This window comes from Primulina eburnea, chromosome 4, assembly GCF_022965805.1.
Source record: "Primulina eburnea isolate SZY01 chromosome 4, ASM2296580v1, whole genome shotgun sequence".
Lineage (NCBI taxonomy): Eukaryota > Viridiplantae > Streptophyta > Magnoliopsida > Lamiales > Gesneriaceae > Primulina > Primulina eburnea.
In genome coordinates this window covers 44,413,936-44,441,393 of record NC_133104.1, presented here as the reverse complement: position 1 = coordinate 44,441,393, position 27,458 = coordinate 44,413,936, and the positions used below count along the sequence as shown (strand labels likewise).

Sequence of the window (27,458 nt, the reverse complement as noted above, 5' to 3'; positions counted from 1 at the left end):
TGTATCTTGATGTGTAATATATCTATATCTATATTGCATGCTAATGGTACCGTAAGAAACAATAGCCCAACAAAGCCGTATTCTCAGATCTTCAGTTTCGAGGGATAGCCATCTTTATTGTTGGTGGTTACTTTTAGGTATGCAATCGAGTCGAGCTTAATAATATTAGGTTTAACTTCACTCGTTTAATATTAATATATATATATATATATATATATAATTTTGAAGTTCGAGTTTGATTTGAGTTTTTATCATGATAATCGATCTCGATTCTTTTTAAAATTATTAAGGTCGTGAATAACTCGAGCTTGAATAGTTAATAACTCATTTATCATGTTTAACGAGTTTGATTCGAGCTCAGCTCGTTAAGATGATCATTTTCGAGCTTGTTAATTAAACATGCTCGTCGGACATTCATTATCATGTAAACTTTTTAATAATTAATCTTTAAACACATCATGTGTTTTTTTTTTGGGAATTTTTTTTTTTTTTTTTTTTACAAAAAGTGATAGAATGGGGTTGGTGTGGTGAAGTAGTTGTTGAGTGGTTAAGACTTCAACATGAGTTGATTATATATAATATATACCAACTTCAGAATTATATTTAAAATTATAATCGAGGGTTGGTTAAGCATTTCCGTTTACGGAAGGATATTGGGCGACGCATCAAGCCACCAACTGACCAACCATAATTCGTTATCTTCGAACCTCATTTCATACAAAAATGGTTGGTTATTATTATCATAGAGTAGTGTACATACAACTAAAGTAGTTACGAGTTAAGAAATGTAATATTCTCCCGAGAATAAGTAGTAGATTATGCGTGGTTTTAGGACATGAATACGCCCCAGCATGCTTTCTTGGACTTAAAACAAGGATCTACCAAAAATGTCGTAAAGCCACGTAAAATAGTTAATATAACAAGGAAGATAAGATTTTTTTACTTTGGCTTGACTGGATTATTAATACTCAATTCAAATAGAATTTATATTATTCATGCAAAAAAGTGAACATATTATACAAACACGTAACGCGTGCGTCGATGCACTAGTTGAAATAAGTTGTTGGTATTGGATATAAGATAGTGAACTTAATATAGATAAAAACTTGTTTGAGATGGTCTCACATGTCGTATTTGTGAGACAGATCTCTTATTTGGGTCATCTATGAAAAAGTATTACTTTTTATGCTAAGAGTATTATTTTTTATTGTGAATATGAATATGGTTGATCCATCTCATAGACTAAGATCCGTGAGACGGTCTCACATGAGACTCACTACTTAATATATTTATTTGATAAACTAATAATAATAATTAAAAAAAATAAGATCCGAGATCCACCAAACACTCCAGATCTCAACCGTCCATTTTTTCCCATTAAAACCTATTTATACACGACTAAGCCACACCAGTTCCTCGCATCATTCCGAATAGCCAGATTTTCTTCCATAAGCGATGGCTCTTTTGGTGGACAAGACAACCTCCGGCCGGGAGTACAAGGTCAAGGACATGTCCCAGGCCGATTTCGGCCGCCTCGAGATCGATCTCGCCGAGGTCGAGATGCCGGGCCTAATGGCTTCCAGGGCTGAATTCGGGCCATCCCAGCCCTTCAAAGGCGCCAAGATCACCGGCAGCCTTCACATGACTATCCAGACCGCTGTTTTGATCGAAACCTTGACTTCGTTGGGAGCCGAGGTGAGATGGTGTTCATGCAACATCTTCTCCACGCAAGATCACGCCGCTGCCGCCATTGCGCGAGACAGCGCCGCCGTTTTCGCGTGGAAGGGGGAGACCTTGCAGGAATACTGGTGGTGCACCGAACGGGCTCTTGATTGGGGGCCCGGTGGTGGTCCCGATTTGATTGTTGATGATGGTGGTGACACTACTCTGTTGATCCACGAAGGTGTGAAGGCTGAGGCCGAGTATGAGAAAACAGGTAAGGTTCCGGACCCGAATTCTACTGATAATGCTGAGTTTCAGATTGTTCTCACTTTGATTCGAGATGGGCTGAAGTCTGATCCCAAGAAGTACACGAAGATGTTAGATAGATTGGTTGGTGTGTCTGAAGAGACAACCACTGGTGTTAAGAGGTTGTATCAGATGCAGGCTAGTGGCACTCTTCTTTTCCCTGCTATCAATGTCAACGATTCTGTCACCAAGAGCAAGGTATATACTTTTTCACGCACATTTGTTTATGTTTTGTTGATGGGCATTATCTTTGCATTTGATATATATCTTACATTGTTCGAATCAGTTTAGTCATGACTGATCGTAATTATGCTTATTGGATCTTGTTTAATTTGCTAGTTGACATCGTTTCGAAGCTTTAGATCCATTGTTTGTTTGTGATATTTGTGTTATGATGATCAAGTTAGTTTTTTTGGCTCGATCCTAAACGTTCTTTGTCGGATCTAGCTTAATGTCATGTCAACTTTTTGAAGCTTTGGATCTTATGTTCTGTGAACTACACATTTAAATCCAATATATCTTTTTAGATGCCCTGTTATTGGTTATGCTGATCCACATGATTATTACATTACAATTAAAATTGTAGCCTATTCCATCATCTTTCTTGCGCAAAGCATCCACGCGGTTTGTTTGATTTGTATTCTGACTGTCTGATCATGTTTTAGATTTGCAAATTAAGCGTATCATAGGATATCTTACATAGTTGGAAGTTCCCTATTTCCCCATTTTTTAACACCAAACAACTAACTCATATCAATGTGATTCCATCAGTTTGATAACTTGTACGGATGCCGTCACTCCCTTCCCGATGGACTGATGAGGGCCACTGATGTGATGATAGCTGGGAAAGTCGGTGTCGTGTGTGGCTATGGAGATGTCGGCAAGGGCTGTGCTATGGCCTTAAAACAAGCTGGAGCGCGAGTAATTGTAACGGAGATTGATCCAATCTGTGCCCTTCAAGCTCTCATGGAAGGCTTCCAAGTCCTGACCCTCGAAGATGTCGTCTCTGAAGCTGACATCTTTGTCACCACCACTGGTAACAAGGATATCATAATGGTTTCCCACATGAGAAAGATGAAAAATAATGCCATTGTGTGCAATATTGGTCACTTTGACAATGAAATCGACATGCATGGCCTCGAGACTTTCCCTGGCGTACAAAGGATCGTCATAAAACCTCAAACCGACCGCTGGGTTTTCCCCGACACGAAGTCTGGGGTCATTGTTTTGGCCGAGGGTCGTTTGATGAACCTGGGGTGTGCTACGGGGCACCCTAGTTTCGTGATGTCGTGCTCTTTTACAAACCAAGTCATAGCTCAACTAGAGCTGTGGAAGGAGAAGAGGACTGGCAAATACGAGAAGAAAGTTTATGTCTTGCCTAAGCATCTCGATGAGAAAGTTGCATCTCTCCATCTCGGAAAGCTCGGTGCCAGGCTCACAAAGCTTACCCAGGACCAGGCTGATTATGTTAGCCTTCCAGTGGAGGGTCCTTACAAGCCTCCTCATTACAGATACTAACTACTGAGTTAAGATCAAACAGTGCATCGAAATTATGATCTATATCAGTATTGTGGTTTCTTTTGAATTTTTCTGATTTTTTATTGTTTTTTCTGGGTTAATTTTTTTTTAAGATCAATAAATTGAAAAGTGGCTTGGCGGGAGGTCTCTTTTATTCATGTTATGGCTTTATATTAGATATTAGACTCGATTTTTTTTTTGTTTTGTTGGTAAAAGTTAAATCTGTTTATTTGATTAAAATTAGATACAATTTTTAGCAATTTTCAATTCGATTATTTGCTGACTGTCGCATGACTTGTATCTCTATGAAAGCCATCCTTAAGTTGAGCCAAGTTCATAAATATGGGGCTCGCAAGCATATTTGAATTAGTGAGCCAGACTCCATTTTGACTTTCAACATTGTCAAGAAAGTACACCAACTCCAACAATGAGATGAGAGGTTAAGGGACCTGGCACCGATTTAGGTCCTGACATGAGAAGGAATTTGTAGTGATATTTGAGCTAGAAAATCAGTGTTGGTGCAGTGATTGAGATGAAAGAAGAAAGGGATGATGAATCAGGGTTATTTCAGACGATTCTTTATTTGCTTTACCACTCATTTTCCGGCACAATAGAACCAGATATTCATTTTAGTGAATGAATTTTACAGTTGCTGCTGATCTCCTCTCACCAAAAAAGTTTCAGATGCTTTTGATTCTATTTGCGACATGGACATGGTAGGTGAACTTAAAGATAATTCTTTCATTTGTTGGGATTTCGGAAAATTGATCCCGAAAGACGGGAATTTGCACATGAAGATTTTGTGAAAGATGAAAAACATAATCTTAAGAATATTCATCTTAGAAAGCCTATCCATAGCCACAGTCAGCCTCAAGGTTCATTTGATCCAGAAAGAGCTGCTTTTGAGGAGGAAATTGATAGGTTGTCCCAAGAGAAATGTTCTTAAAGGAAATATTTTGGCACATAAAGAGCAGCAGTCTGTTGCTGCAACAGTACCGTCGGAAAATTTAACCCAGCGAATAGTTGACATGGAGCAGAGGCAGAGATTATCAAGCCTTCTCGACAATGCAGTTCAAAATCCGGAGTTTGTTGAACTTATAGCTCAAAAGCTAGAACCAATGAATTTTTCAGCGTACAATAAGAAAAGACGACTCCCTGAGGTAGATCACTCTCAACCGGTTCAAGAAATCGTTTTGGTTGAAAATCAAAGCAGCTCGAGGCCTGAGTTTGGGAACATTTGTCCTCCAGATTTTCATGATAAGCCGCTGCTGAGTTATCACCGACTGTTTCAGACATGAACTTGCTTTCGCGTAGCACACAAAGCTCCAATGAAGATGGCGTAAGTCCTCTAGGAAGGATGGACGGATGGCCACTAAATGAGCAAATGAGAACAGCAGGTATTTCAGGCTCCTCTGAGACTTTAGAGCTGTCAGACACCGGGGAATCATTTACCTCGACGATGGATTCATTGTTGCCTTGTCAAGTAGGACCCGAAAACCCAAAACTTCAGTCCTTGTAGCACTGTTTAGCTTCAAACAAGGATGATGATTGTCATATTTCCTGCCTTTTAAATCTCTCCCTTGCCTCTTCTCCTTTAAAACCAAACAAAAGTCATAACTTGGCGACAATGCCTCACTCGAGTCAAGAAACCAATACAGAACCAAGGCCTAACACTGACGAGAATGGTATCTACTAAGGGGACTTCTTTTGCTGATGCTCACATACCTTCTTCCTCCCAAGATACTCATAGTAAAGTGCAAGATCGTGTGACAGCTAAGGTCCGTGTGAACGATGTGTTTTGGGAACAATTTTTGACGGGAAAACCTGGCTGCTCAGATACTGAACAGGCAAAGGGAATATCTAGAAACACGAAAGGTATGGAGCATCTTACTCTTAGAAAAGTTCCATTATGTCTAGGTTCCAAGAACGTATCCTATGCATTTCATCACTTCCTGTATACTTTTCTGAAACAGAGTTGCTATGTTATTTCTCATAGTTTCTTGTTGTGATGTTAATTTGTCGAGTTGTTTAGCACGGATCACACGTCCATCTCTTAGCCTTTTGTCCTTCATGCATATAATATATTGATTCTGTAAACGTTTAAAAATATGAGTGTCTTGTTATTAGTTATTACACCTTTAGTATTTTTAATATACAAAAAAACGCATTTGTACTTACATTTATTTCGTTGCATTTTAATTCAGTCATTGTTAAATAAGTTAATAAAGGAAACTCAAATTAATATTCTATTCATTTACTCTATAATTATACATATAATTATCAAAACTTAACACAATTTCTTCCTGTTAATCTTTTACCAACTTGATTTTCAAAGAGAACTGATTGTTTTTTTTTTTTTTGTATATTAAAAATACTATAATTAGATTTTAAATTATTTCTTTAGTATTTAGAAAAAAAAAAATGAAAAGATAAGAGTTCAGACAAGGAATGCAAGTGAGCTGTGTTTGGGAGTCAAGATTTTGACAAGGAACTCGAGTTGCTCGATCGCTCTATTATCTTTCAAGTTCAATTATTATTCTTCAAATATTTTTTTACCACTATTTATAAAAATCAAATGACTATAACTATATCAATTTTAATAAAACAAATATTAATTTTAAAATAACAAAATTTATAATATTTAAATAATTATTCCAACTGGAAATTAATGTTGTTGATATTAATTAATCAATGGTTATTATCTCTTGGGCACCTTTGTCATGTCCGCCTACGACCAAAAAAGTCCGTGATAAAACAACTGACTTTGTCCACCTTATCCCGAGATTTACTTCGCTCACCCCGTGAACGTGTGGCGTCTGTGATGTCAACGACAGGGAATTTCGTATGATACCCGAAATAAATTTATTCTAAAATAAAAACAAAAGTTGACGACAAAACTGGTGGTGACTTTATATTAAGTGATTTGGCATCTGGGTTCTGCTTAATTTCTCCAAAGTCGCAAGAAATAGTGTTAGGAACAGAAAATGGCAACTGATATGGTGGTGTTACAACATGCGAAGGTGGATAATAATGGGTGCTGCAAGAAAGGACCGGGGTATGCATCTCCTCTTGAAGCCATGTCTGGGCCAAAGGAAGCTCTGATTTATGTTACTTGCATTTACACAGGTATTTGAGATTGTTATTTAAAAAAAAAAAAAGCTTTTTGGTTTGATTGATTTGTCTCTTATTTGCTGAATTTCTGTTTGGTTTTGTGTTTTGGTGTAGAGTTTGATTTTATCTTGAATTTAGTGATGTGATGATGCTCTACTGGGTGCTGATCTTTCTAATCTCGATTGTTATGTCTTTGTGATTTTGTTTTTCCTGGGAAGTTTTTTGATCTGTGATTTGGAATGGATCTCCCGAAAAAGAAATAGCTGGAATCTATGGCATATAGAACCGGATATTTGGTTCTGATTCACTGAAAAATTTATGCATGAAATTGATATTTTTTAATTTTGGATTCAAAGTTCCTGCCCAGCCCCAGAAAGTGAGCATTTGTTACACAGTTCTAAAGTGATTGTGTGCTTTAGCCCAAAGTTTATCCGTGCATAGCCTAGGTTGACGGCTGCCGTTCCATCGTCATGAAAAAAAAGATTTAATAGGATTCATATTGTTTATTGCCAAATTTAAGAAAATAAAAGCTGATTCTGAATGTCAACTTTATTGCGACAAATATAAAGGATTCATGGTTTTAAAAGAGTCATTTGTCCATGTAAATATCAGAGAGAGGGAGTGGCCAAACACATTAAGATCTAAGATTAATTCAAAACATTTGATTTGCCTGTCGAAATTGTGTGTGGATTCGACATTTCCCCGTATATTCTTCATGTTCGATGATTAAATTGCAACTAACGATATGATTATGTTGCTTTACAAAATTTACAGGGACAGGAAGGAATAAGCCAGACTACCTTTCCACTGTGGATGTAGATCCAAGCTCACCAACTTATTCGAAAGTGATCCATAGGCTGCCTATGCCTTACGTTGGCGATGAACTACATCATTCCGGATGGAATTCCTGCAGCTCTTGCCATGGCGAACCATCAGCTGCTCGGCGGTTTCTTATCCTACCTTCACTCGTGTAAGTGACCAAATTTCTGGAAGATAAATCGATTTCGTCAAAAAACATTAACCTAAGACGTGTTAGGAAAATTGTGTATCCACTTTCTATATGGATTCAACTTTGTCAGTTCCAAATTACAATTCCTTCTGTAAAAGGGCCATTCATGCCAGCTCTACATTTGCGTTTTGTTCCGGTATTTTGTTTGGAAACCTAAATGTAGTGATGAAAGATGTTTATTTCTTGTGAGTGCTTTTGACGACAGAAATTATTCTCATTCTTTAACATGTGCCTCTGATGCCTCTGTCTCAGATCTGGCCGTATTTATGCAATCGATACCCTAAAGGATCCAAGGGCTCCAAGTTTATATAAATATGTTGAACCCAAAGATATAATACAGAAAACTGGATTAGCATACCCCCACACAGCTCACTGTCTTGCTTCAGGTGAAATCATGGTGTCGTGTCTTGGAGATAGAGATGGAAAGGCTGAAGGAAATGGATTTCTTCTACTCGACTCGGATTTTAACGTCAAAGGAAGGTATCGTTGTTTGTATGTGCTCTACGATATGACACAATATTATGATTCATGTCCTAAAAGTGTTCTTAAATTAACAATAGACTCAGTATCTCATTGGCATTTATTTTCGAACTTTACAGATTCATATCCTTTTGTTTGATGTAAATTTTTGTGCAGCCATCGGTTACAAAATTTTGTGTCTTGCTAACTCTATTATTCTAATGAAACTAGCAAATAGCTTCCATTTCTTCATAATAGGTGGGAGAAGCCAGGTCACAGCCCCCTTTTCGGCTATGATTTCTGGTACCAACCTCGGCATAAGACCATGATCAGCACTTCATGGGGAGCCCCTGCTGCCTTCACCAAAGGTTTTGACCTTCAGCACGTTTCTGATGGTCTTTATGGAAGGCATTTGCACGTGTATAGTTGGCCTGAGGGTGAGTTGAAACAGACTTTGGACCTCGGAAATTCCGGTCTATTGCCTTTGGAGGTATATTGGGTTTTATTTGTTATCTGTCGTTATATATAAAATCTTTCTCCCTTGATTTTCTCTTTCCACTCATGAGATGCTGTACTTAAATTCAGATAAGGTTCTTGCACGATCCGTCTAAAGATACCGGGTTCGTGGGATGTGCTTTAACAAGCAACATGGTGAGATTTTTCAAGAAATCGGATGGGTCGTGGAGTCACGAGGTGCGTGTAAAGACTTTTTTTTTTTTTTTTTTTTTTCAGTCTCAATTCTGAAGTAAATAAAATTCAATACATTAATCTAAACTGATTGCAGTTATCAGCATCAGTGAAGCCACTGAAGGTGGAGAACTGGATTCTACCTGAAATGCCTGGACTTATCACCGATTTTCTGATTTCTCTCGACGACCGATTCCTCTACTTGGCTAACTGGCTTCACGGTGATATTAGACAATATAACATTGAAGATCCCTTAAATCCTCGACTGACTGGCCAAGTATGGGTCGGAGGTTTGATTCGAAAAGGAAGTAAAGTGGTTGCTGTGGCAGAAGATGGCACTACATACCAGATCGATGTACTTGAAATTCAGGTACTACTACCTATCCTTATTTCAGACAAAGTATTGATTCCATTCTGAAATTCGAAAAGAAAGTTAGAGCAACTTTGGGTAAAGGACTAGCTTGTATTAAAGGGTATTCAATTTTCAGTAATAATTAAAAAGCTAAATTTCAGGATTCATTTGATAAGTTCTGAGGGCCACTTAAAGTCTAAATGCATATGATCTATCATCAATGGAGGATTTGAGTAAAAAGTTTCTCTGTTTTTCTTTTGGCAATTCAGGGACGTCAACTAAGAGGAGGACCTCAAATGATACAGCTGAGTTTAGACGGGAAACGTCTCTACGTTACAAATTCGCTCTTCAGCACATGGGACCGACAATTCTACCCCGATCTTACCGAGAAAGGTTCCCATATGCTACAAATTGATGTGAACTCTGACGAAGGTGGCCTCACCATTAACCCAAATTTCATCGTGGATTTCGGATCCGAACCTGATGGCCCGTCTTTGGCACACGAAATGAGGTATCCAGGGGGAGACTGCACTTCTGATATCTGGATTTAGGCTCTATTGTAGGGGTGGCATAATGTGCACTCGACAAAACATAATCAACAATTTAAATAATTTATAGCATAAGCTGCGCTCTGATACAGGACTTTGATATGGAATGTTCGGCAGCTTTGATGAAATTTGGCTTTTGAGTCGATTACTTTCACCCATTATTATTTAACCTTTACAAGGGCGCCGGAATCATAATATATAATGGACTGGTGTTTTTGAATCTAGTAAAAAGTGCTCCTAATTAGATTGCTAATAGATTCACAAAAACAAAAGTATATAGTATATCCGAAGCAAGAATACTGAATATCACAATCAGGCTGTTTCTAAGACTGGAAGTAATCTTCCTTCTCCCACTTCGATTTATCAAGAGGTAATTCCTGATTTGCTTTAGTGAAATTCCAATGTTTAACTAAAGAAAATGTACAAAACTTAATAGCTTTCAAAAACAAAATGTATGCCTCAAAATTTCTAAGTTTGAGGGCACACCTCGATATCATCCCATCACAAAGGAAGCAGAAATGCTAATCTTTAATCACGCGCAGCTACTGAGTCAGAAAAAATTGTGACGACAGACTCTAGAAATTCTGTTTATCAGACGATTAAATGTCCAATACTCAGCCTCCAAAGTGCAAGATCACCAAAAATCCTTACAAGAGCACACGCCATTCTTGAAATGATGGAATCTGCTGGCATCTCTGACAACAATTTCTCTACCCACAATACTGCATATGAACTTCAAAACCATGTGACAATCTCCACAAACTCGAAGGTTTTTGAGTATCCGTATCGACGTTCCAGGCACAGATTTCAGCAGACCATAGGCAACTGCCACTCTCTCACTATGCCAAAAGAGTTGCCTTTCCTTCTCTTGCTCTTCCATATCATGCAAAACGGAAGAAGTATCTGGTTCATAGCCTCGTTTTCTCATCTCTGATTCCAACTCTTTGAGTAAACTGAATATCTCATCTTTCATGGGATGCAGCGTTTCACCAGCATAGAAAACTTCTTTCTCTTTCCCTAAGTCGACACAACTGTACCCTGGTTTCTTTTTTGACTCCATAGCCCCCATATATTTTCGAATGGTAGAAACATTGTCCCACATAGCAGCTCGAGCGAAAATGTTAGACATCAATATACACGTCGAGGTATTTTTGGGTCCTAATTTGAGTAAATTATTTGCTATCCTGACCCCTATTCCTTTTTTCCCAGTTTGAGTGCAAGAGCTTAACAAAGGAGCATATGCAGCTTCATCAGGCTCAAATGGCATCAAGTTAAGAACATTCTCAGCCTCTTCAAGGTGTCCTGATCTACTATAAAGATCCACCAAGCACGTATAATGCTGAAGAGATGGACTTAATCCATATTCCACTACCATGGAATGAAAAAGTTGACGGCCTCTTTCGACTAACCCAGCATGACTACAGGCGTAAATGAGCCCAACAAAGGTCACTTCATTTGGTTTTAAACCAACCAAAATCATCTCATCATACAACAAAAGTGCTTCTTCGGCACGACCATGCTGTGCCATTCCAACAAGTATTGAGGTCCAAGAAACAACATCTCTCTTCCTCATTTCAATAAAAATCTTCTCAGCGGATAAAATATCACTACACTTAGCGTACATATCAATCAATGCATTATTGACATACAAGTTTGACTCATACCCGAGACCGACCACTAATTTATGAACTTGTTTTCCAACCTCCAATGTAGCAGAACCAGCTGAACCAGCTATCAAACTTGAGATAACAAATGGTTCCTCGATACGAACTAGTTCTCTTCTCATTTCAGCGAACAGCGTAAATGCATCATCAAAATGCCCGCTCTGCACGAAGCCAGATATCAGAGCGGTCCAAGAGTACAAATTTTTACGAGGCATGTGGCCTAGAAGCTCAACCACCTTGTTTTTGTTTCCCACTCTTGCATATCCGTACATCAAGCTAGTCCAAGAAATCAAATTCTTCAACAAAATGGAGTCAAACACTCTGCTCGCAGTATCGAGCAATCCACATTTCGCATAAAAATCAACTAGGGCGGACTTCACGACATCATCATCCGAGAACGGCGATACAACAAACTGAGCATGCAACTGCAGGCCAAGCTTCGAGAAAGTCAGACAAGCGCATGCCTTAACAAGACTCGCGAAGATGAAATGATCGGGTTGGAAGCCATCCACAGGTAGCATGTAAGAGAATAGAGAAAGGGTGTCCCGGTGAAGGTTGGCTTGATTGTAAGCGGTGAAAATCGAGGCCCATGAGGCTAAGTCTCTTCGAGGCATTTCCTCGAACAGCTGAACGGCATCACTCATGTTGCCACTTTTTCCATAAACATCTAACACGGTGTTGGAATAGAAGGGCCCATACAGATCTAAACCGCATTTGATTACATGGGCATGAAGGTTCTTGGCTTGGATTGGAAGCTGCGGGTGGTCGCATCGTTTCAGGCGTCGGAAGTGATGCATTCATGCCTGAGGAGTGCGTACTTTTAAGTATTTTGCTAAGCTGCCTACTTAGGACTTTGGCGTCATTTCCTATGATCACTATTTCTCCAACATCAAAAATCACTGCTAACGTATTATGTACACCTCCAACCCCCTAATACTAACCTAACCTCCAAAACAAGAGAACTTGTATTTTTAAAAAAATAACTCTTTTTGAGGAATTTGAGTGTATTCGAATACATGTTGTAGAGTTATTTTTTTAAAACAATATTGGTCAATATTATTTTTAGTCTCTATGTTATTTTTTTGAGCATGCAGATCGTTGTCTCTATGAGAAAATTACGTCAATTACACATCAACGATTTTTCATGTTTTCATTCTTTTTCGCGTTCAATATATGATTAATTGACGAAAAATTAAATCGATATAATTGTGGTAAACTTGGATTTTTATTATAAAATGAGCATTTTTAGATGTTAAACTATTACCCCCAAGTTGTATTAGTTCATGAGGAAATTAATTTGTTCAACATATTAACCAATTAATTCAACAAAATATTTTTTCTACTACAAATCAAAATTTTCCACATTGTTTTGATTTAATTGTACCAATTAATCCTTACTGAACGCGAAAAAATAATGAAATACATGAAAAAACCTCGATGAGTATTTGACGTAATATTTTCATAGAGACATAGGTTTGCACGAAAAAAAACATAGAAACTAAAATGTTCTAATATATTACAAAAAAGATCAGCTCAACGAAAATTTTCAAAAAATATTTAACAAAAAAACCTCGATGAGTATTTGACGTAATATTTTCATAGAGACATAGGTTTGCACGAAAAAAAACATAGAAACTAAAATGTTCTAATATATTACAAAAAAGATCAGCTCAACGAAAATTTTCAAAAAATATTTAACACTCTTTGCGTATTAGGGACTGAAAATATATATATATTACACAAAAAGGTCTATTTCGTCCAACCATATCCATATAGAACCTAAAATTTAGCTTCCATCTCTTAATTATTTATATGTAATTAGTAAAAGCTGTCGGTTTTGGACTGAGAAATCAGTTGGGGAAGTTGATTGAATGGAGATAAGTCAGTATATGTCAATTTGTAATGTCACTTCATGTGCCCGCATTTTATCGACCTGTATTAGGCCGGACATTTTGTGAGGTGCACACTCTTTGCACACAACAAACAAGCAGAAAAAATTAATATCCGTTATATTAAAATCGTCTTCGCGTTAATATAGATTGTCGAGGGATGAATTAAAAATCCACAAACATAAATTCGTCAAACAAATTAAATGAATTTGAAATTCGTAACTTCAAATTCTACTATCACAGTACAACCAAACGAATTTCAAATCCTAATTAAGCCATCAGAATAATAATTGTGATGAATTTCAAATACATTATCCAAGATAAATTTCATTTGAAATTCATCTATCTAATTATTACACGAATCATATTCATCAATCCAATAACATTCTTACTAAATATGAATCCACTATCAAATTGATCATATTTCACTTAGGTCCTAAAGTTGCACTTATTTGAGAAACGAAATAACGAGATCCACACACATGAAGGACCGTGTGATCAATTTGTAATAAAATTAATTATTTTATAACCCTTGAAAACATGCATATCTAACATGAATACCTGACACTCTTTTATCTTCTCTCAAATAATATTTATTCAACAAAATAAAGATTTTTATCGGATTTTAAAATTTTATTATTAATTTGACGGCAAAAAATATTAATTTGTCATATTTTAATATAAACAAAAAACAGTAAATGGATGGATTTCATCGAAACCAGCTGTGTTAGCGAGACAATCTTTCTTCCTCGCTTTCGATCTGCCCCACATGATTTAGATGAACAAAATTCACACACATATATGATTTTAAAAAAATTAATGAACTCCATATATGTATGATTAAATTTAGATCCTTGATTCCATCATCGAGGATAATGCATATAATGAAATCAATCCGCCTCGATCGCCAACCAAAAGAAAAAGATCTTACGGACTAATACGAAATCCGCAACATGAGGTCATTCGTTACGTCATGAATCAAGCCATGTATTTAAAAAGAAAAAAACAAATGGTCTCGACTTTTCGATTTAATTTTTTCTGAGAAGGTGCAGTGGACTGTAGTAACAAATTCACATATGGACAATTCCATGAGATAAATTTTCAATTATTAAAGAAAAATAATATTTTTATGTTAAGTTCTGTAATTTTAATTGTATATTTGTATTGACGAATTTCACGGATATATCATCTTACAAAAGAATTATTCATTGTTATATTATTTTATTTTATAATAAATATAATTATGTTTTGGGGTTATAGAGGAGGGTTTATTCCTTCCTACCCCTGCAGGCAGTGCCTGCAGGGGTACATCCAAGGGTCAGAAAAATTTTTTTTTTTTTAAAAAAAATTTTCCTCATAAAATTGAATCTTAGCCATTGATCATGGGTGTGGGCACTGCCCCACACCCAGGATCGAACTTACCATAGATGAGACCCAGACTATACATAGTCAAAGTCCTGGTCAGCAAGAAATCGCTTGAAAAGTTGTTTGACCGCAGCAAATTTGGGTAAAATTTTGATTTGTTTACCTCTAAAAAAATCAACAATTATCAGAACGTCCCAGCTGTATCAATGAAGACTGGCCAAAATTCACTCATTTAATTTATCAAATTCAATTTCTCTAGCTACCATCGTCACCTCAAACATCATCTTGTTAAGTCACTACTATTGAATTAATTTTATTTTATATAAGTTTATATGTGAATAATTATGATATTTTTTTAATTATGATAAATTAATCAATTAAGATTTCAGATTATTGAACTTTAAAGTATTTAATATTTTGTGAGCATTTACTGTGTAGAGTCATTAATGTAATTTCTGTTTTTATGATGCACAAAAATGGAAATATCAAGATAATGATAGACATTATTTATAGTGTAATTTCTGGTTTTATGATGCACTAAAATGGAAATATCAAGATAATGATAGACATTATTTATACTAGCTACTATGTACACGCGATGCATGTGTGTACAATATTTTTAATCATTATCGATGGACTAAAGTGAAATTTGACAAATTATGGAGGGACTAAATTGATATTTGAATTGTTGAAATAAAAAAATAAAAATAAAAGTGTGTGTTGGAATTGAAAAGAAAAACAAAAAACAAATGTGTAATATTAGTATCATATAATGGTAAAACTGGAAGATTATGTGTTGAAATTGAAAAAAAAAAACAAAACAAAAGTGTAATATTAATATCATATAAGGGTAAAATTGGAAGAAAAAATTGGTGTCATCTCTAGATAGTTATTATCATGTCCTCACACTTAATAATATAGTATAGAAGTATAGATATAGGTCACAGTCCTCAAATCAGGCGTCATCACGTTCACGATTCTTTTATCAATTTAAAAAATAGTTCAGAAGAGAAAACAAAAAAAAAATACCTCGCAGATCTAAAAAATCAAGTCAAATACTAAATAACTCAAGATTATATTTCAGATACAGTCTCGCTTAAGATTTCAGTCAAATTTTTAATGATTTAACATCGTGGATTTCGTGGTTTATAAGATTTTTTCAACTACTACGTGATAAGCAAGGAAACATTGAAGTCGTAGAATTTTTTAACTAATTTGTTCGAAATTGAATACATGGATCGATTACCATTTTGTATTAAAACATTTCTAGCGTACACGACACACACATATAAGACAATTAGAACTTGATAATTCGTGACCTTCCGATGACGGGTGGTTTATATATATAGTTGTCGCCACACCCAAATAATCAAAGACACTCACAGCTCAAATATTTCCGATTTCCAAAATCCCAACCAGTCGGAAGAATCACATTTCCTTTGACATATTTCATAACTTTAATCCAATGAATTCACGCCACGTCCTCCTCATCTCATACCCGGCACAAGGACACATCAACCCCTCGCTTCGGTTCGCCCAAACGCTTATCCACATCGGGATTGATGTCACCTTCGCCACCACCGTGAATGTGCGACGGCGCATGGCCAAAGCCTCCTCCGGAGACGCCCCCAAAGGCCTCACCTTCGCAACATTCTCCGACGGGTACGATGATGGCTTCAAGCCTAGCGATGACGGCAAGCGCTACATGTCGGAACTAAAAAAGAGCAGCTCAAGAACTTTGAAAGATATAATTGTCGCCTCGTCGGAGCAAGGCCGCCCCGTCACGTGCTTGGTGTACACCGTCCTGCTCCCATGGGCGGCGGAGGTGGCGCGTGAGGTTAATGTCCCGTGTGCGCTTCTCTGGATTCAACCGGCCACCGTGCTGGTCGTGTACTACTATTATTTTAAAGCGTTTGAAGATGAAATAAAGGCGAACTCTGATAATCCCTCGTGGAAAATTCAGTTCCCCGGACTCCCATACAACTTCTCCAAAAGTGATCTTCCATCTTTTATACTTCCAGAGAGCGCTGAAAGATACAGCTTCGTGCTTCCATCTTTCAAGGAGCAGATTGAGGCTCTTGATTTAGAAACGAAACCGAAGGTTTTAGTAAACACTTTCGATGTGTTGGAGCCTGATGCGTTGAAATCCATTGAAAACTACGTGTTTATTGGGATCGGACCCCTGATCCCTCCTGCTTTCTTAACGGATGGTCAAGTACTCTTGTCGGACAAATCATTTAGGGGCGATCTTTTTCAGAAATCAGATGATTACATTGAATGGTTGAACTCAAATCCGGATTCGTCAGTGGTTTATGTCTCATTTGGTAGCTTGTTGAATCTTCCGAAATCCCAGATGGAAGAGATTGCAAAAGCCTTATTAGATTCTAAAAAACCATTTTTATGGGTTATTCGAGCTAAGCAAGATGAAAATGAAGAAGATGAGAAGCTGAGTTGCATGGAGGAACTCGAAAATCTCGGGAAGATAGTGCCATGGTGTTCTCAGCTGGAGGTGCTTACCCACAAGTCGTTAGGGTGCTTCATAACGCACTGCGGATGGAATTCAACTTTAGAGAGCTTGTCATGTGGCGTGCCGATGGTAGCCTTTCCGCAATGGTCGGATCAAGGGACGAACGCAAAGCTGATCGTAGATGCGTGGAAGGTCGGGGTTAGAGTGAAAGTGAATGAAAATGGCGTGGTTGAGAGTGATGAGATTAGGTCCTGCATCGAGAAAGTGATGGGCGGTGGTGAAAATGGGAGAGAATTGCGAGAAAATGCGAGAAAATGGAAGAGTTTGGCAAGAGAAGCCATGGAGGAAGAAGGATCTTCCAACAAGAACTTGAAAGCATTTCTTCAAGAAACGGGGTGTTAGATTTGATCAATACTAGTTTTGCTTGTCATTCTTCGGAAATTGGTTTTGGCACTCATTCATCGAGTGTTTTGGGTTTATTCATATTAGTAAACATTATTGATTATTTTTTATTACGTGTATAAATAAAAACGAAAAAAATGAAATGTTTTTAAGGTAAGATAATTTTTTTGTTTCATTAAATTTGTCTCTTTTGAGTTTTGGTTTACTAAATTTTCAAAATTTACTATCATATACTAACTTTAAAATTTTTTGGTTTGTGTAATGACGTCGTGTGGAAATTGTCGAATTTTCCGACATGACGTCCAAAATTGGACCGAAGTAAAAAAGTTAAAAGTTAACGTAATAAATCAAAATTTGAAAATTTATTTAACAACAACTCAAAATTAAAATCAGATAAGACTAAAAATATTTTTCGATTTTTAATGGGCCAGATGGTGATAATAGTTAATACCGAACTATAAGCCCAACCCATTGGATTATTTTGCGAGCACGCTTCCCTCTTTTTCTCTGATTCGCGCTACGGGCACCCTCACTCTACTCACTTTTTCTCTGATTCGCGCTAAGTTGTGGCAATGCTTGGGGAGGATAATCGATTAAAGATCTCCGGGCGCGGAGAGTTTTCACTCCTGATTCGCTGCCTGCATCTATTCCTCCGGCTGGTTCATATTTGAATACTGGTGCCAATCCAAGCTCACCAACAACTACATCTCCTTTCCCCGTTGATCTATCAAATGTCAAGCCGAGTTTAGAAGTTTCTGAAAATGGAGATAGTCCATGCGTGAATCTTGATTTGCAAACAGGAGGAATATCGCAATCTCAAAGAAGGTTAGAATCAGAATGTTCCCACACCGGTACTAGTGGTCTTGAAAGGAAGGAGCAATCTACTCTCCAAATCAAAGAATCTGAACAGGTTGCTAAACAGACCAAATGCTCGGACCTGGGATTGGAAGTGTACAATGATAACAGAGAGTCAATTGAAGATGTTCAATTGAACCAAGGCACGTTGGAAGTGGATGTCTGCAATACTTTTTTTTCTACTATCGCTGGTCCTCCCAAGGGAATTTTAAAGAAAAATCCAAGAGGTTGTAGAGGGCCTTGTAATTGTCTAAATTGTGCTTGTAATTGTCTAAATTATGCTTCTTTCCATCTTCATGCTGAGGGAGCATTTGAGTTTTCAAAGAATCAGATGCACGAAGCTGAAGAAGTCGCGTTGGAGTTGATGAAAGAGGTAGCAAAACTTCACCATTTGTTGAAAAAATCCATTACCAATGAAAATGGTTCTGAGATCGTCCCTCTTAATCTGGTAAGTTCGTATTCAATTGATTGCTATATACTAATATGAGTGTCATTGCTCTTCAGCCAGGTGATAGTTTCAATCTTAGTTTAATTCTTCCCCTTTTTTAATGTTTCTTTTGCATTTCATTGTTCTGTAATAATCTTTGCTTGGGGTTCGAGAAAGTTTGGTGAGTCGCAAAGTGTTTTATTTCTCACAATACAGATTCAGGTTGAACAAGCTTGTTCTGAGTCACTTGAAACGGAGAAACTAGCAAAAGTGTGCCTCTCCCAGTTGAACTGTGATATCAAAATTCATTGCAGAACGCGGGTAAAGTCAGGCATTCCTTCTGAAATTTTATCTTGATTTGCTTTTGATGGATAGAGGTTGTTTGTTATGCATTCATTCATCTAAGCCAACCAGATTCACTGGATTTAGTTTCTAAGATTTGCATGAAAAGTTTCTTCATTTTATCGTGCCACCTGCAGGCCTTGCTCCAGCCTAAGGTGACGTTCTCTAATTATATCCAAGAATGATCTTTTCCAACCTCAGATCGTCTTGTCGGCATGGAAAAGACAAAATAAAAAGTAAATTTTTTGAAGAATAAGGAAAGCTCTATCTATCTTTGGCATCGAATGATGAAATCAATGGAATGGCTTAGTCTTCGATCTGCAACTTTATGCATTAAAGTTTAAGAGATTTTTTTTTTAATCGGTCTTGTTAGAAAAAGTTTCACTTGTTGGTGATTGCTGGTAAGATAAATGATCCGAGTCAAAACCAGAAGTTTATGTTGGAATACGATGTGATCAAACTCACATAGTTTCGAAATACTTTTTTGTACCAATTATACAAACCAATAAATAATTATTAGCCTTCTTGGGAAATTGTGTTCATATTTTTATTGCTTCTATTTAAACTCATTCTATATCCGTAAAGCAAATGAGTACTATAGTCGATTGGCAGCGACGGCCCGATACTTATCTAGCTTTGTTGGAGGTTGCAGGCTGCAGCAATATATGTGCTCTTGAGCACAAATGAAAGAGCAAAAGCTAACAAACAGATAATTTCATTTTATTAGAACCAGATACTAAAACAAGTCCAGATTCACATAATTAAACAAGGAAACAAACTAATAGAATCTTGAAATAAACTTCGTTGTCTTGTACAAAAGAAGCGTCATCCTTTGTTATACCCTGCATTCTGGAGGAAAGCCTTGAGGGAATCGTTTATAATCCGTGCAATAATTGTATATCATGAAATTCTTCTGAACCCATCTCAGCCTCCTACGACCATATGCGTCGAGTTCTTGGTTTTGCCATACCCCGTTCGAGAACCCTGATGTGCAGGATCCAGAACAAGTTTGCACGTTGAAGTTCCTGTAGTAGGCCGTAAATGGTGCCTTGGACCAGTCGGTTTTTACAAGCCCGCCTCTCGTGGCCCAGTCATCGGCGTTCCACAGGCTCGAGTAGATCCTCATGGGTTGGCTTTTAGGGTATGAGACACCAAGGGACTCAGCATTTTTGAACTGCCTGATGGGAGTGTTGTCCACCAAGAATCTGAATATGTGCAAGAGGTTGGTATGTCAATAAAAAAACTTTACTTTCTAGGAAACTTAAAAAAGCTCACCTCCCAATCTTCAGCAATATCAATCTCCAACATTTCCATAATCAATATATTATTTCTATACATCACAGAATTATCTTTCCACCTCCCTCTCCCAAATAATAATTGAAGGTCGGAATACTTATGGTTGATTAATGTGCTTACACAATTTGATAGGGGTTCCATTGGATAGAGTAGGTGTGGAAATTTTTGGTGGGATCAAACCATAGGTAGAATTGCTGCTCTCTGTTCCCTTTGCCTTGAGCGTACACATTTGTGTGCACAATGTAAGGTTCTCCGGTCACGTTTCCCAGGAACTCGAAGTCGATTTCGTCGTGGTTCGGCCCTTGAGAAGACAGCTGCAACAATTAACTTGATTGTTTGTTGGTTGGTCTCATCTCAGGTTTATCTTGTATTGTGACAATCTTAAATTCATTTGCATTTATAATATTATAGCATATTGTAATTTTTGTAAAGTTTTGTCTCGTGAACTCTTTTATTATGAAGTGAAAAACTAATACAATATTTTTGTGAATGGAAAAATAGACAGCATTCAAATAAAATTAATTGAGAGGTGCGAAAATGACCTATTTTGGACGCATCTATTAAACAAGTTGCATGTGTTTTTTTGGTACTCTTTAATATATGCTGCCGAATTTCCTTTTCGTCTAAAAGTTGGAGGCTCAAATAAATCATTCCAGCAAAGACATTAACTTTTCTTAAATTCACATTTTCTAAAAAAAAATATATAAATAATTAGGATTATTATTATTATCATGAGGTGGATTTACGTATGAAATTAACGTGTGTATCAAAAAAATTGAGTGGAACGTACATAATATGTGGTGACTGTTCCAGCAGAGTCACCCGCAACAAGTTTGAGCTGCATATCAATCCTCCCGAACAAATACTCTTTCTTGGATTGGAATCCTGAACCAGAGGTTTTATCCAACGACAGAGAAAGAAGCTCCCCTCCATTGAACACCTTGCCCCGATTACCTCCCCACGTTAAGTCGAATTCTTGATTCAAATTGCCGGCAAAACTACTACTCAGTGTCACAAGGAAAATCAACAAAAATGCTGGCAACCCTCCGGAAAATGAAGCCATTTTCACTTCAGATTATGCGTGTTTGTGTGTGTGTGTGTGTATATATTTATATATTATATGATGGATTCGATTATTTTCTTGAAGAACAGCTGATATATAAGCTATGGATGAGTTTTTGTGAATGTGTCTGCGGTGTATACACACATATATTTATAGGGGTCGATGTGCGTAACGGGGGATGGGAGGGGGTGAGGGGAGGGGCATTATGGAAGTAATAAAATGCTTGTGAAGACCAACTGGAGCTGATTGAGTTGGTGCCAGCTTGGAGCAATCAAAGCTGGAACCTGCTTTTGTTCATTAAAATCTCTAAATTTATTTATTTTATGGCAAGATGAATTTAAACGTTTTTCCTCCATTCTCCAACCAGCCCTTTTCTTTAGATTTCATGGGTCGTCGGTACGTAGGTTGGATCATTCTTCAAGCGGAAATATATTTTTCAAAGACGTTCTAATTGGACATAATTTTGAGATATAAAAAAGTGTGGAATGTGGTTCAAAGTAGTTTGGAGTTTTGTGGAGAGTGGGAGCTTCCAACAATGATTCCGGGTATGGCCCTCTTCCTATCGACTATTCAATGGATGCCAACCAAGCAATGTATATATAATAGAAGCTCATAAAGTACAATTCAAAACTTAGATATACAATCACGAATTCCCCGTTGGATTTCCCAACTCTCTTTAATATTCGTACATACATATCGAATTTTATACATAAATTGTAGCTAGCATGACAGATCAATACAAATCTTTTAAACGTTTAAACATCATGTATTGACTGCTTGTTTGGTGTAATAATTGTTTTTACTTGGTGGAGCGATCGAATCGTGGTGCTTGAGCTGCTGTGCGATTTAAAAAAATTGAGTTGCACCAATACTACTAGCTATAGCTTTTGGTAAAGCGGCAAGCGTTCGGTCCTACAATGCTCTTTCAATAATTACAACAAATAGATATACTAGGACATCGTTATTTTGAAGATAACATTACGGGAAATTGTATTTTTATTTATATTTTTTAAATTGTCAAATTTCAGTCTTAGTTTTTTATATTTAAATTTGTAATAATTATAATCATTTTTTAAATCATAACTTAGCGAAATTGCAAAATAATAAATATGCAAAATCAAAATACAAATTTCTCATAATATTATTGTACCGGGAAAATGTATACTAGCTAGTAATTCATAAAGTTGTATTCTTATAAAGTTCTGCATTCAAATATATGCAATGAATCTGATGCATGTTTAGGTAAAAGATACACATCATTATACTGGTCGAGGCAGCTGTGGAGATGAGAAAACCATCTTGCTTCTTCCGTTGATTTTCGTATTGTCATGTCAATCTCTATGTCTACTAAAGAGATGACACTCACTTATTTGATATACAATTTCGATATATTTTATCAAATCCAATATGTGAGTACTAAAACTACACAAAAATGAATATCATATCAAATCCAATATGTGAGTACTAAAACTACACAAAAACTCTCTGATATGAATATTCTATTTGAGTAATTCATGAAAAAAATATTATTTTTTATTTTAAATATAGATAATATTGACTCATTTCACGAAGAAAATCTATAAGATTTTCATACAAAAAAAACTACTAAGCTAATGCTCCAGAGAACGCATTACCTAAGTTTGTAATAATATTCTATGTTTAATAAATTTAATTATTTTGTGGGTTATTTTTGTTTTAATATTGGTGATAATTGTTGACACGAGGGAATTTTTCTATTAAAAAAATTATCAAATTTTGTGTGACAAAATTCTCTTATCCACGTCTCCAGCTCAATAAAATATTATAGTAGTAAATTATTAAATATTCATGGAATATTTGAACCAATTACGAAGAGATCAGGACGTCAGTTCTTCAGTACAATGTATCGAGCCATCCAATTTTAACAACGTGTTAAAAAACAAAATCACCCCATATTTCATGAGTTAACGTTTTGGATAAAATAATGTATTTGCACTAAAAATGGTAGAGTGAGTCTCATGTGAGATCGTCTCACGGATCTTAATCTGTGAGACGGGTCAACTCTACTCATATTCACAATAAAAAGTAATACTCTTAGCATAAAAAATAATACCTTTTTATGATGACCCAAATAAGAGACATGTCTCACAACTACGACCCGTGAGACCGTCTCACACAAATTTTTGCCAAAATGGTACCAGCCGACGATAGTTTTTGTGCTACTCAGTATTTTCGATTGGTTATCTAAGTTATTATTATAGTTACCATCGTTTAGATGAAGTGACATAAATACGAGAGATATATGAGTTCGAATTCACGTAAAAAGAAAAAAATCCACCGGCGATGGTATCGACTCCTTGTATATAACATTAGGTCATCAACGAGGTAATGTTTGGTATAGAGTGCATTTTTTTGAGATGACAACTCCTATTATTATAATAAATGAAACAAAATAGCATTATCTTGCTGGAATACCTAAAAATGGATACAAATATTTAACACCACCTAATAATTATTGGGACCAAATTTGATGCTCAAAACTCACGCATGATGAATGTACAATACTTTTCTCCGAATAAAATAAAATAAAGAAATAAAAATTTCATATTCTTTAATGGAAAGATTTGAATATTATATTTTGAGTTGTGAAGTGTTGCATAATTTTACGCACCAACAACTCCATTTACATACTTTTGTTGTAAGATAAAAACTTGTGTTATACGGTCTCACGGGACGTATTTTGTGAGACAAATATCTTATTTGGGTCATCCATGAAAAATTATTACTTTTTATGCTGAGAGTATTACTTTTTATTGTGAATATCGGTAAGATTGACCCGTCTCATAAGAGTCCTGCTCTTGTTGCAAATATGTTACAAGATTTTGGTCCCCTGGATACGCAATACAATAATAATATTGCATAAGTACATGGTAAGTTCATAAAAAATATCATGTCCGATGAAATTCACAATTGTTATTCTCCGATGCATATATGGTAAATCTTCGAGCTAACTCGTTAGTCTGCAAATCACGTTCACCAAATATTATAATGATAGTCACGGGATGCAGGTGTAGTTGCTGGGAGCATCTGAAGTAGGAAAGTGGGCCATGTATGGAATAGTTTGGTAATTGGGATGGCCCATTTAATTAAACAAGTCAAGCCCACAGCCGTCACTAGACTAGGCCCACTCATTATCAGCACTGCGGGTTTTGTTATATTTAAGTATTCAATCGGCTGCCTAATAAAAATATTATAGTAATTAAAGCTTTGTTTATGGCAGTAAATTTGGGGTATTTTTTTTTAGAGAGTAATATATGCTATTTATTGGATTTCATTTTCTAAATAATATTTTTTTGAACGAAATCTCAAATGTTTGAGTCATTAATTAATATTTTAAAATTCATTAAAACAAAATATAATAATAAATAGAAGTTAATCAAATATTAATTTTGTATTGAAATAAATTAACGAGTAAATTACATTTTTTTTCGACGGAGTTGGGAAACAACGAAGTTGGCAAAAATCTGTGTGAAACGGTCTCACAGGTCGTATTTGTAAGACGAGTCTCTTATTTGGGTCATCCATGAAAAAGTATTATTTTTTATGCTTAGAATATTACTTTTTATTGTGAATATCGGTAGGGTTGACCCGTCTCACAGATTAAGATCCGTGAGACGGTCTCACATGAAACTCACTCAAGTTAATTGCTCAAAATCTTGAAGATTGGAAAAAATCAGAGGGCGATTCTCAGAATCAGAAGAAATTAAATGTGGACTACCTTTTCATATCAAAAAAAATATTTGAATTTATTCATATATTAATACACTTAATTTTGTTACAAATTTCTAACATATATTGTCTATATGTAGAAGCACGAAATTATATTTTGTAGATTTGTCAAACGAAACAAGATAATTCTTTACAATTGTTTATCGTAATGCAACTTCCAAATTTTGCAATATACAATTTAAATTTGCAAATATCAATTGAATGATCTGGATACAATCATATCCAAAATTGCGAAAACGTAAAAAACATGATCAAAAATATAATTTTTCCTCATCCAGCACCCGGACACGTCGGTCGGCTGCGACGCCTAAACAATGGTATGGCACCAAAAGACTTCGAAATCATGTGTGATTCCGGCAAGAGGCGAAAAATTGCATGATTATTAGATTAAAAAGCACATACATGCATACAAAAATATATAACAACCCAACAAATTATTTAATAAATAAATCCCATAATTAGGTACATGGCTTCTTGGGGATGTCTCCACACGAACCACTAGCACATTTGCTCATGCAATATTCCTTACAACATACTATGCGATCTTCATTTGATCTAATATCACAAACACACAGATACTGGTAGATGCATAGAAGAAAACATTCGTTTTTTTCATCTTTTTCATGACCCAATCCACCGGCCAGAGTTCCCGCGGCCGATCCCGGTGGTGCTGCCGTTGATATCACTGCCAGGATAGCGAAGATGAGGGCGGCGACGGTGGCGGCTCCGTTGGTGGTTCTGATGGCCATTTTAGTTGGTTTTCTATGTAAATGCAGTATTTTAGGTTGTCAAGCGATAAAGCTTACCCCTTTAATAATTTTAGTAATTTCACGAGGATGATAATAAAATTACGATTGATTTTAGAGATTTTTGTAATTCAGAAAATTCTATCTGCTGCCTTAATTACCGTTTGAAAATAAATAGTAAATCTTTCATTTCACACTCTTTTTTTTTTTTGGAAAAAGATGGGACAAAAATTGGTGTGAGACGGTCTCACGGGTCGTATTTGTGAGACGGATCTCTTATTTGGGTCATCCATGAAAAAGTAGAGTTGGTCCCATGTGAGACCGTATCACGGATCTTAATCTGTGAGACGAGTCAATCATACCCATATTCACCATAAAAAGTAATACTCTTAGCATAAAAAGTAATACTTTTTCATGGATGACCCAAATAAGAGATCTGTCTCACAGATATGACCCGTGAGACCGTCTTACACAAGTTTTTGCCGAAAAAGTATTACTTTTTATGCTAAGAGTATTACTTTTTATTGTGAATATCGGTAGGGTTGACACGTCTCACATATTAAGATCCGTGAGACGGTCTCACATGAGACCCACTCAAAAGATGGACATCATAAGTCAATTTTGTGAGATATATTTCCTGTTTATTCGATTATTACAAATTTAATTTCATATAACGATATTCTATATTTTTATCGTGCAACTTGTTTATTATTTAATTGGTCAAATTGTAATAGCATACGTATGACGTAAGAATTTAAATGTCATATTTCACATTACATTAAATTTATTGCGTCGAATTCTAAAAAACAACAATAATAATATTGCGTCGATTAAAATTAATTATTATTTTGTATACACATACATTTCTGGGCCTACAGAGAAAATATATGTTGCAGGGGGTCCATTTATGTTGTAGCCCATGAATTTGTTCATGGGCCCAAGAAAAGGATATCGAAATAGTTCAATATGTCTATTTTTGAATTTATTGGAATTTTTTTCCCTTTTATTAATATTTATGGAAATTTATTTTTCATATATATCATTTCGAAACTAATGATAGAAAGCTGAATGGTTTTTCTACCTTATATTTGAAGTGTACCATATGGTCAAATTTTATTTATTATAAGAATGTAGTTTTTTTTTTAAATTTCATAACATTTTAGTAGTGAAATTTGCACCTAAAATAATATAGAGAATGGTATCTAAAAAAAATAATTTGAATTTTGTGCCATATAGCAGGGTTCAAATTTTGTGTTAAAATTATATATTATTTTAAAATTTTATAGAATATGATTCAATTTTTATTTGTTCCATATTTGTCGCACTTCTGGTGACGAATACGTGTCCATACTCTATTGGTGGACAAAAAGAGTTTTCTTTTTCTTTCTTTCTTTCTATTTTTTTTTGTTTTTTATGAGAAAAAAACATGTGAATAAAATGTATAAAAGGGAAAAATCAAATTCTAATGCAAACCCACAATATATATAATATTTTGAATAAGCATGGGTGGGCTCTCCCTAGT

General features: G+C 36.0%; 5 protein-coding genes and 1 pseudogene across 5 annotated transcripts; 4 read left to right on the top strand and 2 right to left on the bottom strand.

Annotated features, from left to right (window-relative positions):
- Window positions 1-1,422: 1,422 nt before the first annotated feature.
- Window positions 1,423-3,644, top strand: LOC140829437 (adenosylhomocysteinase-like). The gene is made up of 2 exons (XM_073192671.1): window positions 1,423-2,166; window positions 2,740-3,644. The coding sequence occupies exons 1-2, from the start codon at window positions 1,456-1,458 to the stop codon at window positions 3,484-3,486; spliced, it is 1,458 nt and encodes a 485-aa protein (XP_073048772.1). The 5' UTR covers window positions 1,423-1,455; the 3' UTR covers window positions 3,487-3,644.
- A 578-nt stretch (window positions 3,645-4,222) lies between these two features.
- Window positions 4,223-5,621, top strand: LOC140829441 (heat stress transcription factor A-5-like; annotated as a pseudogene).
- Window positions 5,622-6,305: 684 nt separating this feature from the next.
- Window positions 6,306-9,806, top strand: LOC140829436 (selenium-binding protein 1-like). Its single transcript, XM_073192670.1, has 7 exons — window positions 6,306-6,612; window positions 7,372-7,567; window positions 7,859-8,086; window positions 8,324-8,555; window positions 8,651-8,758; window positions 8,850-9,122; window positions 9,374-9,806. The coding sequence occupies exons 1-7, from the start codon at window positions 6,471-6,473 to the stop codon at window positions 9,653-9,655; spliced, it is 1,461 nt and encodes a 486-aa protein (XP_073048771.1). The 5' UTR covers window positions 6,306-6,470; the 3' UTR covers window positions 9,656-9,806.
- Window positions 9,807-9,970: 164 nt separating this feature from the next.
- LOC140829435 (pentatricopeptide repeat-containing protein At4g14050, mitochondrial) lies at window positions 9,971-12,205 on the bottom strand. The gene has a single exon (XM_073192669.1). The coding sequence runs from the start codon at window positions 12,111-12,113 to the stop codon at window positions 10,287-10,289; it is 1,827 nt and encodes a 608-aa protein (XP_073048770.1). The 5' UTR covers window positions 12,114-12,205; the 3' UTR covers window positions 9,971-10,286.
- Window positions 12,206-15,849: 3,644 nt separating this feature from the next.
- Window positions 15,850-17,619, top strand: LOC140829440 (crocetin glucosyltransferase, chloroplastic-like). Its single transcript, XM_073192673.1, has one exon. The coding sequence runs from the start codon at window positions 16,036-16,038 to the stop codon at window positions 17,437-17,439; it is 1,404 nt and encodes a 467-aa protein (XP_073048774.1). The 5' UTR covers window positions 15,850-16,035; the 3' UTR covers window positions 17,440-17,619.
- A 2,143-nt stretch (window positions 17,620-19,762) lies between these two features.
- Window positions 19,763-21,518, bottom strand: LOC140829434 (xyloglucan endotransglucosylase protein 1-like). Its single transcript, XM_073192668.1, has 3 exons — window positions 21,150-21,518; window positions 20,480-20,673; window positions 19,763-20,268 (listed from the first exon to the last, which is right to left on the bottom strand). Exons 1-3 carry the CDS (start codon window positions 21,420-21,422, stop codon window positions 19,899-19,901), a joined length of 837 nt encoding a protein of 278 aa, XP_073048769.1. The 5' UTR covers window positions 21,423-21,518; the 3' UTR covers window positions 19,763-19,898.
- Between the last annotated feature and the right edge of the window lie 5,940 nt (window positions 21,519-27,458).

Bases quoted from the DNA above. Each gene is read 5' to 3' on its own strand.
- LOC140829435 (XM_073192669.1), bottom strand. From the start codon at position 12,113: ATGCATCACTTCCGACGCCTGAAACGATGCGACCACCCGCAGCTTCCA.
- LOC140829434 (XM_073192668.1), bottom strand. From the start codon at position 21,422: ATGGCTTCATTTTCCGGAGGGTTGCCAGCATTTTTGTTGATTTTCCTT. The intron at 20,674-21,149 runs GTACGTTCCACT...TAATTGTTGCAG, and splicing joins GAACAGTCACCACATATTAT to CTGTCTTCTCAAGGGCCGAA. The intron at 20,269-20,479 runs GTAAGCACATTA...GCACATATTCAG, and splicing joins TGGAACCCCTATCAAATTGT to ATTCTTGGTGGACAACACTC.
- LOC140829437 (XM_073192671.1), top strand. From the start codon at position 1,456: ATGGCTCTTTTGGTGGACAAGACAACCTCCGGCCGGGAGTACAAGGTC. The intron at 2,167-2,739 runs GTATATACTTTT...TGATTCCATCAG, and splicing joins ATTCTGTCACCAAGAGCAAG to TTTGATAACTTGTACGGATG.
- LOC140829436 (XM_073192670.1), top strand. From the start codon at position 6,471: ATGGCAACTGATATGGTGGTGTTACAACATGCGAAGGTGGATAATAAT. The intron at 6,613-7,371 runs GTATTTGAGATT...CAAAATTTACAG, and splicing joins TGTTACTTGCATTTACACAG to GGACAGGAAGGAATAAGCCA. The intron at 7,568-7,858 runs GTAAGTGACCAA...CCTCTGTCTCAG, and splicing joins CTTATCCTACCTTCACTCGT to ATCTGGCCGTATTTATGCAA.
- LOC140829440 (XM_073192673.1), top strand. From the start codon at position 16,036: ATGAATTCACGCCACGTCCTCCTCATCTCATACCCGGCACAAGGACAC.